This window comes from Natator depressus, chromosome 23 (assembly GCF_965152275.1).
Source record: "Natator depressus isolate rNatDep1 chromosome 23, rNatDep2.hap1, whole genome shotgun sequence".
Taxonomy (NCBI): Eukaryota; Metazoa; Chordata; order Testudines; family Cheloniidae; genus Natator; species Natator depressus.
In genome coordinates, this window is record NC_134256.1 from 2,338,931 (window position 1) to 2,352,033 (window position 13,103).

At 42.7% G+C, this 13,103-nt stretch overlaps 2 protein-coding genes across 5 annotated transcripts in view; one reads left to right on the plus strand and one right to left on the minus strand.

Annotated features, from left to right (window-relative positions):
• The window catches only part of ZNF541 (zinc finger protein 541), a 42,006-nt gene extending 38,607 nt beyond the window's left edge, over window positions 1-3,399 (plus strand). Inside the window, exons 14-15 of the mRNA XM_074937246.1 lie at window positions 1,354-1,535; window positions 2,595-3,399. Of these exons, the coding sequence (XP_074793347.1) occupies window positions 1,354-1,535; window positions 2,595-2,697 (285 nt within the window). The 3' untranslated portion in view covers window positions 2,698-3,399. The remainder of the gene's footprint in view (window positions 1-1,353; window positions 1,536-2,594) is intronic.
• A 1,259-nt stretch (window positions 3,400-4,658) lies between these two features.
• LOC141976315 (E3 SUMO-protein ligase ZBED1-like) lies at window positions 4,659-11,311 on the minus strand. Of its 4 annotated transcripts, none has more exons than XM_074937250.1 (3): window positions 11,118-11,311; window positions 9,775-9,931; window positions 4,659-8,784 (listed from the first exon to the last, which is right to left on the minus strand). In XM_074937250.1, the coding sequence occupies exons 1-3, from the start codon at window positions 11,127-11,129 to the stop codon at window positions 6,710-6,712; spliced, it is 2,244 nt and encodes a 747-aa protein (XP_074793351.1). In that variant the 5' UTR covers window positions 11,130-11,311; the 3' UTR covers window positions 4,659-6,709. The 4 variants fall into 4 exon arrangements, with proteins under 4 accessions (XP_074793351.1, XP_074793348.1, XP_074793349.1 ...); XM_074937247.1 differs by lacking the exon at window positions 11,118-11,311 and adding an exon at window positions 10,119-10,253; XM_074937248.1 differs by lacking the exon at window positions 11,118-11,311 and adding an exon at window positions 10,119-10,250 and having other exon boundaries at window positions 4,659-8,757.
• Between the last annotated feature and the right edge of the window lie 1,792 nt (window positions 11,312-13,103).

Below are 13,103 nucleotides of genomic sequence, written 5' to 3' on the forward strand. Positions count from 1 at the left end.
AAAACACCAAGTTTATTACGCTTGAGTGTGGTGCCCCCCTGCTAGCCAGGAGGGGACCCCGAATACAGCTTATACAAAGGTTATATATTTTTTAGCAAAGCATGTTGCCCTCGTGCATCGGAAACCTTAGCCAATAAACAAACCCTTTTCTTATCTACCACCTATCCCTGCTTGGTGCATTCCTCGTGCTAAACTAGTATGTTAATTACACAGCATGGTCCTAAAGCCATGCATCAGTAACTTTTATTATCAGGATGGGAGGCCTTACATCAAAGGCCAGGAGATAGGGAGTAGGGAGTTTAGGGACTGACAAAGAACAGATACCGGGAGTCAAGGCAGGCTGGAGACAAGGAGGAGGATTTTCACAGGAATGCAGTATCTAAGGAACACTCCTCCTGGTGCATGATGTGCTTGGTTTTAGACAGTGGTGAGCCCCAAACCAAAATGGAGTCACATGTGCTAACTTTTTCTTAACAATATTGGTCATCCAGTCTTACTCAGTGCCATTTTCTTTCTTTTGGGAGAAGTCTTCTCCACACCTCAGTGCCAGGGGATGATGGAGAAGATATTTATATATAATGTACTTTGTAGTAGATGTCCACATTTCAAGAATGATCTTGCTTCCTGTCTTGGAGGCACACTGTTATGAAAATCCATTGTAACAGATCTATGGACCTTAGCATGAAGAAGAATCAGAAAATTTATCCATGGTTACCTGAAAATTTCCTCAAATGTTAAGGTCTGCAGATCCAGTCAGAGAGACAACAGATGGTCCGGAATAGAGATGGAAATGGATGTCCAGTGATTTGGGTTTGTTGTCAATAGGTGAAATTTACTATCCTTTGCAGTAGGAGAAATTGTTGTGCTTTTTCCTCCAAGTATATTTAACACAGTCTGTAATTTAAGAAAGTAGATTTGCATTATCCTGGCTGTGAAAGCTATCTCAACTGGATGTGGGGCATTTCCCAGCTGCCAGGGACTGACAGGTCTGGTTCTGCCCTCCCCCACCCCAACCTGCAAGCAGGTTGAAGCACCCATTCTAATGGATCTGTTAGAATGAACAGATTATTCAATTAAAGGAAATTTTCAGGTAAGAATGGATACATTTTCCTGTTGACTTCAGTGGGTCTTAAGTGCTTTCCTGAATCAGGATCTGAGAGAGGTTGCACTGTATCATAGTGTGTATGTGTGTGTACATGTGTATAAGCATATGCATGCGGCTTTTAAAAAGTTTAGAGTTAATTTTCTTTGACTTCAATTCCTTTTAACTATCCAACCACAACAATACAAACCTTTCTGAGGGGGAAAGAGAGGGAAAGAATGCTATTTTAACAAATATTCCATAATTTGCAGATTGCATGCAGCCCAAAGAAAATGTATGGTTATCTGCCTAGACAAGACTTGAAGATAAAGTCAAAGAATTACAAAAAAGCATCACACAAGACATACAGTCCAGCCTGCAGTCAGAGGGGAACTCCAGACCAGCCTGGGAGCACAGACTATCAGGGTGCATTTCCATGTAAAGAGTGTGAAAGGTATGGCTTTATTATTAATCTTGCATTGTTCAGTGATTTCTACATGTCTGCTAAATTCAGTTTGTATTTATAAACAAAGCTTTCTTAATTAAAGGAGCACCATTTACGTCAAAATCTAATGTCTTTTTTAAAATGAGTTAAATGCATTATGCATTTCTCCCTGAGCCCCCTAGCCAATTTGTGTGATTTTACGACCACGTATAACTTTTTTAAAAATAGTTTTTTCTCCCCCATTTCAGCATGAAAGACCCACACAAATGGGAAATTGGCAAAGGTGAAAAAACAAACCTGACTGTGCACAAAGTAAAAAAAATGAGAAAAAATAGAGGAAAATGTTTTCTTTTTCTAATCTCTTTCATGTTGTAATGTTAGGTGTTATTTCTAACAGTAAAAGGCAAAATGATTTGAGATAAAAATGTGATTTTTTTTTTTTTTACAAAAGTTGCATATGTCCCTTTAAATTAATGAACCCTGAAGCTGTAGATTCATATCCCATTTCATCTCTAGGCTAACCCCTACATTTTTAAAGAGAATGTAGAGCGTTTAGCTCCATGGCTGCCATTGATATTGTGGGAGAATCATATGACTAAAAGGAAATAGGTCCTTTGGCTGTTGCCAACCCATCCGTGATCATCTCCCTTTCCTTGTAGGTCTAATTCCCTATCTGTTTTCACTACAAAACAAATGCATCTTTTACCACAATGCAACATTACTTGTAGGTCCTGTTCAGGAGATGTGGGAACTGGACTGAAAAGGAAGAGAAAGTATTACAGCTAGGGACTGAGGTGTACTGGCAGAACTGGTTGTGGGAGGAGAATACCAAGCAGTGCTTTAGGTCAGGATTGAGGTGCAATTGCAGAGCTGCCTAGGGAAGCTTCCAAAGTACTAACCTTTACCTCACCATATGCTGGTTCCTCACTTCCATGTGCACTGCACACCTAAAAATTAAGGGAGTCTGTTCTGCTCATTACCTGGGGAAAGTTTTTGTGTGCGAGTCCCATTTTATTTAGCCTCGATAAGAAAACTAACAACTGGCCCTTGTTTTCTGTCAACTTGTAGGGTGTTCGACAAGATAAAAAGTCGGAATGCTCATATGAAATGCCACCGTGTGCAGGAGCAGATGGAGCCGCTGATAAATATTAAGTGGCCCATAAAACATTAAAAAATGAGCCAAAGATGAAAGAAACAAACTCAGACGTTGACCTTCTCCAATGGTAACTGGGAAACCACGCAGGGTTATCAGTGGTGGTAGTCTTGTCTAAGCTTGGAAAATATGTAAATGTTTTTTAGCATCTGATCAGTTGCTGATCAGCTCTGTGCAGGATTAGCTGACATGACAGTGTGCCCAGCCTGCACTTCAGCTTACACCATTGTTGGCACTGCAGAAAAACACTCACTGTTTTTCCTCGTGCAGAAGCACCTGATGAGGCTGGAAAGAAACCTCCACTTGAAGGTATTGAAAGGAGAGTTGTAACTGTTTGTATATGGTAGGATGCCAAAGCCTATTTGGATGTTTTTAGCATTTAGCACCAATATAACATTGTTGGCATCAAGTTGAAGTATAAAGAAACATTCAGGCATTAAATGCTCTTTACTTACATTAACACAGCAAGGACGTGTGTGTTCAATTAAGTATGCATGCCTGGCATTAAATTACAATTATGCATGGTTGAAAAAAATATGTAGTTGTTAATGACTGTAAAATAGCTGTTGTACAAATAGGAGAGGCTCTGTACTTCTGCTTCCGTTTAATTAAAAAAAAAGCCCTCTTGCTTCCATTTAAAAATAAACGTTGGATGTGGATAGCCCTTGTTTCTTACCATCAGTTTATGGGTTCAGTTGCTGTTGTTAGAAAGGTCAAAATAGGAAAATCAATGAGAAATTGCCGTTGTATTTATATCTTTTTTGCCGAAACGTGATGGTCATGCCCTGCATTTCAGATTGAATATGTAGCCCTGCGATGATCTGTGCATTGTTATTTTGTATGTGCTCTCTGCATAGCTTATTAAATTGGGTTCTTGAGCTCGAGTTGTAAAAGTTGTTATACCGCTTTTAATGGTTATTTCAAAACTAGTTATACCATGTTGGTGGAGCAGAACAGGGCATGCTGCACGGACATTAGACTTGAAAGAATCAGTCTTATTTAACTTAACAAAGAGAATGTTAAGGGATGACTTGATTAAAATCTATGAGTACCTAGGTGGGGAATAAATAATTAATAATGGGCTCTTCAATCTAGCAGAGAAAGGCGTAACACGATCCAGAGGCTGCGAGTTAAAGCTAGACAACTCAGACTGGAAATAAGGTGTACATTTTTAACAGTTAGAGTAATTAACCAGTGGAACAGCTTACCAAGGGTCACAATGGATTCTCCATGACTGACGATTTTAAATCAAGATTGTATGTTTTTCTAAAAGATCTGCTCTGGGAATTATTCTGGGGAAGTTCTATGGCCCGTGTTATGCAGGAGGTCAGACCAGATGATCACAATGGTCCCTTCTGGCCTTGGAGTCTGTGAATCTGTGTATCTAAATATATGCTGTGCCCTCTTCATACAGTCATTTGGTAGGTGAAATATACAGGGAAGTCATTACCATTACTATAGCTGCTCGGATCTTAAAGTGCCTTACAGACTTGTAACAGGCTCGATGAGCTGAGGTTGGGTAAAGGACAAACTAACATGGTTTGAAGTTTAATAAAAAGCCTGGCTTCTCTCAGGCAGAGCGAATGCTAAATTAAAACAAAAGGCCTTCATGCAGCCAATAGCCTCTGTGGGAATAACAAATTTGCAGGTCTTACATTCCCATGGGTAAACTGAACATATTAGTTAATTGGAAACTGCAAGTTATGAAGCAGGGTTTTTCTTAATTGCACAACAGATCCAATCGTAGCAGAATTTTGTTTTTTACTACAGTTATCTTCATATTGGCTGTGATACCAAGGAATTTTTTAGCAGCTTAGACTATTAAAACTGAAGAAAAGGTCAATACAGCTGACCACTCTGCTCCTTTGGAACACTGGAATTCTTTATTGGAACGATGAAGCTCATTTGTGCAGGAGACAGAACGTTCTCAGGGCTCATCCAAGGCTGTGGAATTTGCCTCTGTTGGAACTCAGAGCTACTTCAGACCTCACCACTTTCTGATTCAAATGCAAACCTCACTTCTTCAACCCGGCCATCACAAATAATAACATATAGCACATCAGCCTTTCTTCCTTTTATTTTTAGTCACATGCAGTTTTCCCCCAGGGGAGAGTAATGGAATGAGCCACACATTACATGTCAGTCCCTTGTTTATTTTATCACTGGAAGACACTCAGATACTACAGTGATGAGAGTGGCAAAAGATCCAGCAACAGAACTAAAGGTCTGTTTGATCTGCCATAAATCTTATCAGCTGTCTAGCAGTCCCACTGTTAATATCCCAGAATATTTTAAAGCACCATAGCAGGTCGTAAATTATTGCACCGGTTTTGTCTATCACTTTTTGTTTGCAGAAGCAATACAATCTTGCAAAACTGAAAAGTTGAGTTGTTATTGGATTTCTTTTGCTTGGACAGCAAGTAAAATATAACTAGGGTTTTCCCCCAACCATCATTGTGTGGGAACTGGAAATATATTTTGTTGTTGGGTTGGTGGCTGTTTTGCGAGGCTGGATGATGAAATCCTTCCTCACACTAGTCAAAATGCTCTTGTAGCGCCTCTTACTAAAGCAGCAGTGTTCAGGTCAAGGGCTTGAAAAACATACTCACCCATGGCAATTGGGACAATTTCCCTGGAAGTTTTCTCATTAGCTTCTGTAGAATTTAAGGTATTATTTTTTTAAAAAAAGGTTAAAGATGAAAGAAAGCTTTCTAGCCTTAAAGGAAACCCTTAAAATATGACCAGCTGTCTTCTGAGAGTGCAAACAGAAGGCCTCAAACAGGGCATTTGCATGACTTGCCTCCATTCATCTCAGTGTGCTCTTTACTTTGAAGCCTGTCACTCACCCAAGCCTTGTCTACACACAGAATTTTCACTGGTTTAACTAAAAAAAGGTTAAAAACCGGTTTAGTTAAACAGGTGCAAACCCTATGGATACTCTGGTACTGGTTTAAAACTGGTCGTATTGATTTAACTTGTGCCTGTAAAATTGTAAATACCAATGAAAGAAAAATTGATGTAAACCAGTTCAAACTGAATTAAGAGTGTCCATGCAGGGGCTTGAAGCAGTTTAAAATCCGCCTTTAAGTAAACTGATGCAAAATTACTATAATCCAATTCTTCCGCTGCTTAGACTAGTGTAAGTCAGGAGTATCTCCACTGAAGATAGAGTTACATAGCTTTAAAACTGGTGTGTGAGTGAAGAATCAAGTTTATGGGCCAGGTCATCAGCTGATGTAAATCGGCATAGCTCCCGTGATGTATTTTACTAGCTCAGGCTCCGGCCCTTTATGTGGAACTTCTGGGAGGTTTTCTGCTATCTCTCCTCCCAACCAAGCCATGCATACACTCTGAAAACTGGCAACAGACAGGATCTGTCTTCCAGTCTAGTGACGCACTGGATGATGTGTTAAGGGCTGCCCTAGGTGAACAATTTCCATCTGCTTCTCTGTTACCAGGAACAACCTACTGCAGAAGAGGAGAGTAGGTCTGAGGACTGAAACTTTTAACATCAGTGCAACTTAAATAACATCTCAAAATAGTGGACAGTGGCCTGTTCCATAAAAACTCACAGCTTTTGATGTAGTAGTAGGATCCATGCAGCAGTGGTGAATAGTCTTAACATTTACATATATTAATATATTTGACCTGTTTTGTAAAAAGGTTGCTACAATGAGAATTTTTATATCCTTTAGGATTTTACTAGCATGCCCTAGGGCCAGATTCAGAGGTGATGCTAAGAAGTCCAGATTGGTAGAACTTACATTTTCTTTCTGCTCTGGAATTATATTGTATTTGAGTTGGATGAAACTATCACAAAGTGGTTACAAAAACAGTGTTTGTTGTACACGTAGGGAGGATTTTGGAAAACACTCAGCATTGGATTAACTCTGCTCCCATTGACATCAAACGATAATTTCAGTGGGAATGAAGTTAGGCAGACACCTTTCCAAAATCCCACCCAGAAGGTAGGGAAGCGTTAAACACTGTTGTACATCACCTCTGTACTCAGCCCCACCCCTACTGCATTTTAATACTGGGCATGCAGATTTCTGCCCCGCATCTCATTACTGTTTCTCATTGATTCTAAAAAATCAAAATTTTGGTGCAAGAACAGAATTTGGTCCAGATTTTCAGGGGTGAGGACAGCTCTCCGATGCTCCAGGGTGCTCTCGTTGGCAGCAAAGGCCTGGTCTGGCAGCACGACAGTGGCTGGTATGGCAAGGTACTGCCTGCCTAATCTCGCCACAGCGGGGAAGCGGTGCTCATTGGTTTTCCACCAGTCCAGTGGGTTGGTGCTGCGTTTGCAGAGAGGTTCCACGATGTAATTCTCCAGTTGCTGATGAATTTCAGGCATACTCTCCGTTGGATCTTTCCCCAAAAGGATGTCATACATGCTCTGGGACTGGCCACTTGGGCCTCTGTCTTTATGAGCAGACAGCTGACCCCCTGCTTCTCCTACCTCTGCTTTGTAATCTGAATTCGGCACCCAGAACTGGGGAGAAGGCGGGGACTGGTGGTTGAAGACCTGTGATAGCATATTTTTGACTCTCTTATGCAGCTCACTCCTCAGGTTGGGACTCAGGAACCTCATCTCCTTGAAACGAGGGTCTAGAAACGAGGCAATAATCGCAGGGCTTTCCAGCACCTTCTCATCCTCCGATATACTCCAGCGCTGCATCAGCTCTGACCTGATATTGCCTACCACCATCTTGATGATATCACTGGACTCTTCCAACTGCTGCCCAATGGCAGCGACGATACCGTGGATGCAAGGCATCAGAGAAGAGATGGAGATGTTCTGCTCCTCACGCAAGAACGATGTGGCGATCTTAATCGTCCTCATGACTGGCACTAGGTCCTGCAAGAGCTTCCACTGGTGGTCAGCTAAGTTCTGCACAGCCAACGTCCCTTTGGGATGTTCCTCCAGCAGGGACATGATAGCCCATTTGAGGTCCAGGAGGCTCTCACACATCTCGATGGTAGTTATCCAGCGAGATCCCACGTCCATCACCAGCTTCAACTTGGTCTTGTTGATCGCTTCCAGCTTGCTGTTCAGCGAGCAGGTGGCTTTCGCATCCTGTTGGAAGTAGCTCACGATGCCCCGGGCGGCAGTCAGAGCCTCTTGCACCTGCCCGACCTCCAATCCCGCCTTGATGCACAGGTGCAGCATGTGGGCAGCACAGCACAGACTGGTCCAGCCATAAGCCCTTTTAAGCGGCTGCGAATTCATCACTGTGTTCTCCAGGCTGTCGTGCATCACACAGAAAATGGACTTATTCGACAACCCAAACTCTGTCAGGATGCTGTAGAGCTTCTCTCCTAAATCACCCTCCCCTTTAGTCTCATGCACTGGCTGGGTTTCCAGGATACATCTTGCCCGGCGCCACTCCCCGTCGATGAAGTTGGCTGTGATTGTCAAGTATGTCTGGTTGGGCTGGGACACCCAGAACTCCACGCAGAGGACTATGGACTGGGCTGTTTGCAAATAGCGCTCCAGGTGCTGCTTCACCACATTGTATCTATGCCACAGCATGCTGGAGAGCTGAATAGGAGATGGAAGGGTAAAATTAGGCTCTAGATACCCGATGAGGAGGCCAAAACCCTTGTCTTTCACCACGGAAAGAGGATGGAGGTCACGAAATATCATCTCAAGCACCAGTTCCAGAATCACATCAGTCCTTGGTTCCGAGCAGGACGCGGCATGGTACAGGTAGTTTTCCGGTGTCATCTGCCGGGACCTCTTTATCATGTTCTCCTGAGCCATGCAGTCAGACTCAGAAGCCTGGTCATCCTTCAGCTGCGAGAGCAAAGTGTCGCGAATGCTGTGCTTTCTCACCAGGTGCTCCCGCATGGTGGTGGTGCTGTTATGAAAGGAGAGCTGCTTCTTGCAGACGTTGCACTCGACATAGGCATCTCCCAGCTTGGTGTAATAGTTCCACACCTTGGACTTGCGGCGGTCAACATAGAGGGAGGTGCTTGTGCCATCGTGATTCGCCCCTTTCTCCCTCTTCCTCCTGGAGGCTGGGCCAAGGTTGGCTGCCATGTTGTAGGTGTTGAACACCATCGATATTTCCTCTGTGAGGAGGAGAAATCCCAAAGTCACTATTAAGATCACCCAAAAAAATTGCATTAGTTCCCCCGCAAAGCACAGTAGTTTCATTATTTCATAGATTTTCATAGAGATTCAGGCCAGAATGCACCATTAGATCATCTAGTCTGATCTTCTTTATATCACAGGCTATACATTTCACCCAAATACCGCTGTGTTGAGCCCAATTACTTTACTTAGTCCAAAGCATTTCAGTCTTCAGGAGACTAAACTATGTGCCACAGGCAGAGAACAGGAGAGACCAAGGTAACCACCAATGCCAGAGGCCCCTGCAATGGCAGGGGATTGATTAGGTGAGATATGCCCAGATGATCCCACCAGGCAAACCATGCCTCAGGCTGCAGAGGAACACGAATAAGGGACGTGGATGGTAGAGTTGTAGGAAAGAGATCTTTATTGAACAGGCTGGGAGACCAGTATTATATGCGGAAGTCCTAGAGTTGATGTGAAAACAGTCTGGTTCAGCCAGCATTCCTGAGCTCCTTAGTGCCATGCTGAACTAAGTCCCTCCTGAAATCTGACCCTTTTTCTCAGGTCCACTCATCATACTACAAAGCAGCATGAAAATCTTTTAGTTTTAGTTGTGAAGGTCTAATATTATTGTTTAGGTCACACTTTCTATAAAGAGGATACATTTATAAATAGTTTATACAGGTTTAATAGATGTTATAAGCATCTACAGACATGAGTGACATGTATTATAGATGGTTAGAAGCATATCAATAGAAGGCATAATAGGTGGTTATGAGCAACCTGTTGGCTTGTGGGACTCTAACAAATGGTTAATCAACTGTTATAATGTCTATTCATCTATTTGCAAACTACTTATAAATGTTCCCTTCATGTGAAGTGTGACCATTATTTATACAGCACCATACATGGGCCTGGCTCTTTACAGCCATACATGAGGCAGATGATAACAACAACATAATGGCATCATTGCAAAATGCATTATTAGAAAGAGGCCAGAGAAATGCACATACCTTGCACTGTCTGAGGGTAGGATTGAGTGATAACAGGGAGAGACTGCTCTTCTATTATCTCCTCTTTGGGCTGTGCGTCCCCTCCGTTGTCCTCTGGCTTAATACATTTCTGCAACAACTGAGATGCCCTCTTGGAGTTCACATCTGCCATTTCGCTCTTAAGGATGGAAACACAAAGATCATTAGAACAACAACAAGGAGTATGGCCCTGCACTTCTGACTTCGGCAATTAAAAAGTGGGCAGTTGGATAGGGGGCCAGATTCTGTTCTTGGTTCCATGGGATTTACAGTGGTGTAAGCAAGATCAGAATCTGGCCATTGTTCTCCTCTACTGTGGATATTACCTTCAGGTAATGACTAGCGATAACATAACGCCTGTCATCCATGAATTTCACAGCACTTTGCAAAGTGAGTCAGTATTGTTACTCCCATTGTACAGTAAACATTTGTGTCCGTGTATTTGTAGATTTTAAGGTCACTGCACTAATCTAGTTGGAGCTACTATATAACACAGGGCATGGAATTTCACCCAGTAATTCCTGCAGTGGAGGGAATTGCTCTTCCCTGTGAAGACAAGACTGCAGTTTGTTCTGTCTAGGTGCTCAGATATTGCTCTGATGGGCAGCAATATAAGAACCCAAGCAAATAGAACAGTAGTGTAAACAGGTGCATAGCAGGGCTACCCATAGGTCAGTCAAAGGAAAACCTCTGTAAGAGATCTGATGGGTGGGGTTTCCTTGAATGGCAAAGGATATCTGTTCTGGTTTTCTAGCACTGAGTCATGCACTGTGAAATACTGACTTTCAAATCCCCCCTTACCTCCCACCTTCAGTCATATTCAAAAGCTAAAAAACAGCATTCTATCTATGTCAATATCAGAAGGGATGCCGACAGCAGCCATTTATTTAAACAAGTGATCTTTGAAGCAGCTGTTATCTACAACTGCACTGCAGTGCTCCATGCAAGGAGGAGGGGCCATCTGGCAACAACCTGCAAAGACCAACAAGCCTTGAAGGCATCATAAATCATGAATGTAAATATCATTTGGACGGAGAGCTTTGCAATCAGGAATCTGTTGTGTCACCTATAAAACACTTGGCCATATGCGCTCCATATAGCGCAGAAGATTTTAGAGGAAAGCTGCATGTCAAATTATGTAGCATTTCATGGGTGGCTAGGAATACCTATTTGTTATTTTACAATCACGAGATCTCATGACATCACTAGATACCATGGTGATAGATGTTATATAAAAACCTAAGCTAGGTCATCTTTGACAGCAAGAAGAAAAGAGAGCAAGACATATTTTCAAGCCAAAATTGCAGTCTCTGCACGGTTTGCACCTGTTTCAGCATGCTTGTCACAAGAGTCTTTTTAAAGTCCAACGCAGGCTTATCTCATTTGCTAATGCCGCCTCATTTCTTCCTGCCCTTTGCTGCTATTTATTACTGCAACTGCATCATTTAACTCTGCAAAGCCTTCCGAGGAGGGGAGGACATGCCGTTTGCATGAAAGGTACTGCACAATGCCATCGAGAGTTGCATTGTATTGTTAAAAAAGGTGACAGTGGAAATAAACGAAGTGGTGACGTCACATTTAAAAACCTCCAGCTGGTCATATGCAGAGGCTGTAGTCAAAGAAGCCCTGCCTGGAAAATAATTTCAAGGTTAATTTGCTATAAGAATCACTATTTTACCTCCCCTGCTTTAAAACAGATATTATGTCTAGCACAGAAAAATATACATCGTGCATAGACTGAAGCAAGGCTTAGACAAATGAAGAAACAAGCAGGCATATGACAGTGTATACTCACTGCTTTGTTACCATGGGCATAATACAGGCTGGTGGGTTGTTTGCAGTCTCTGAGCTCTGTGCAGTGAAATGGGATAGCTAACCTTTCATCTGGAAGTAATTCATTTAGGGCTCCTCTCAAAAGTTCACACTGGGATGAAAAGTGATCTGAACTTAAATGGATGTATTCTTGGATGCCAACGAAGCTGCAGGCACATCAGAGCACAGATGTTGCATACAAACTTATGCTTGTGTACAAATGGGGAAAGGGGGGGGTCTTATGGTTCACATTTATAATAATACCTCTGTATCTTCAAAGAACTGTGCAAAATAATCCAATTAATCATTAACTATTTCAACATCAAGGGACAAATTCTGTCCCTGGATACCCAGTTAATAAGACACAAATTTTTAAGTGTGGATAATTAGCCATTGGAAAAAACTCCCAAAGGGAGTGGTGATTCTTCTTCAAATGTCGGTCCCTATGTATATTCTACACGTGGGTACACATGCACCCCATGCCGCTGAAACCGGAGATTTCTAGCAAGTAGTGTCCATTGGTCCACACCTGTGCAGTTGCCCTCCTTGTGCTCTGAACTGAGGTCACTAGTGGATCAACACCTCTCCAGTTCCTTCTCACTGCCACATGGTCTGAGTTGGAATCCTGTGCCTGTAACTACCTCTGTGTCTTTTTCTTCAGAACCTGTAAATATAATTGTACATAGTTTTTAGTATTCTTAGTTTTGTTAGAGTTTTAGCATTATAGCATAGTTAATATAGCTTAGTTTTGCCCGCCGACAAAGACTATGCCCTGAGTCCTGGGGTATGAGAACTGTATCTCCTGCCCCTCCTTCTTCTCCAGGAGAGACGGACACCAACACTGCCTCTGTTGCCTTGGAGAGGTCACATCTCTGCTAAGTACAGCATCTGACACCCCCCCACCAAAAAAAACCTGCAAGGGACAAGAGCTCCGACCGAAGAAATACCTTATGGAGAAGGCCATGAGACCTCAGTTGGATCCAAGTCAGTGAGACACGCCTCCCCCCCCACATACAGCAGCCTCAGTGGATGAGCAGAGCCCCTTGGAGCACGAGCTCAGGAGCCAAGGCCAGAGCTGCTAAGCTCAAGGAATCCCTGCTATTTTAGACTATCTCTTGTCCCTGAAGACATCAGGACTTTCTGTTCGTTCACTGTGGGTCCATCTAGCAGAAATCTGGTAGAAGACTACTCCATTTTTACTAACCCAACAACCACTGGATTCCTGAAAGGTCTCGTTAGGTCTGCAGTGATGCTGAAACCTACATCAAAATGGGACCTCAACTTAGTACTATTAATACTTACCAGACCAATCTTTAACCATTGGCCATGTATTCAGTGTCCTGCCTCTCCATGAAGATCGCCTTCCTAGTTGCCATCACATCAGCTAGATGGGTGAGTGACCTAGGAGCCCTCATGGCTGACCTGTCATACACCATTTTTCATAAGGAGAAGGTTTCCCTTCAGCTTCACCCGAAATTCACCCCCAAGATAATTTCTGA

Coding starts and splice junctions, on each gene's coding strand:
- LOC141976315 (XM_074937247.1), bottom strand. CDS start 10,160: ATGGATGACAGGCGTTATGTTATCGCTAGTCATTACCTGAAG. Junction 9,932..10,118: donor TCGCTAGTCATTACCTGAAG/GTAATATCCACA, acceptor TCCATCCTTAAG/AGCGAAATGGCAGATGTGAA. Junction 8,785..9,774: donor CTACCCTCAGACAGTGCAAG/GTATGTGCATTT, acceptor TGATCTTAATAG/TGACTTTGGGATTTCTCCTC.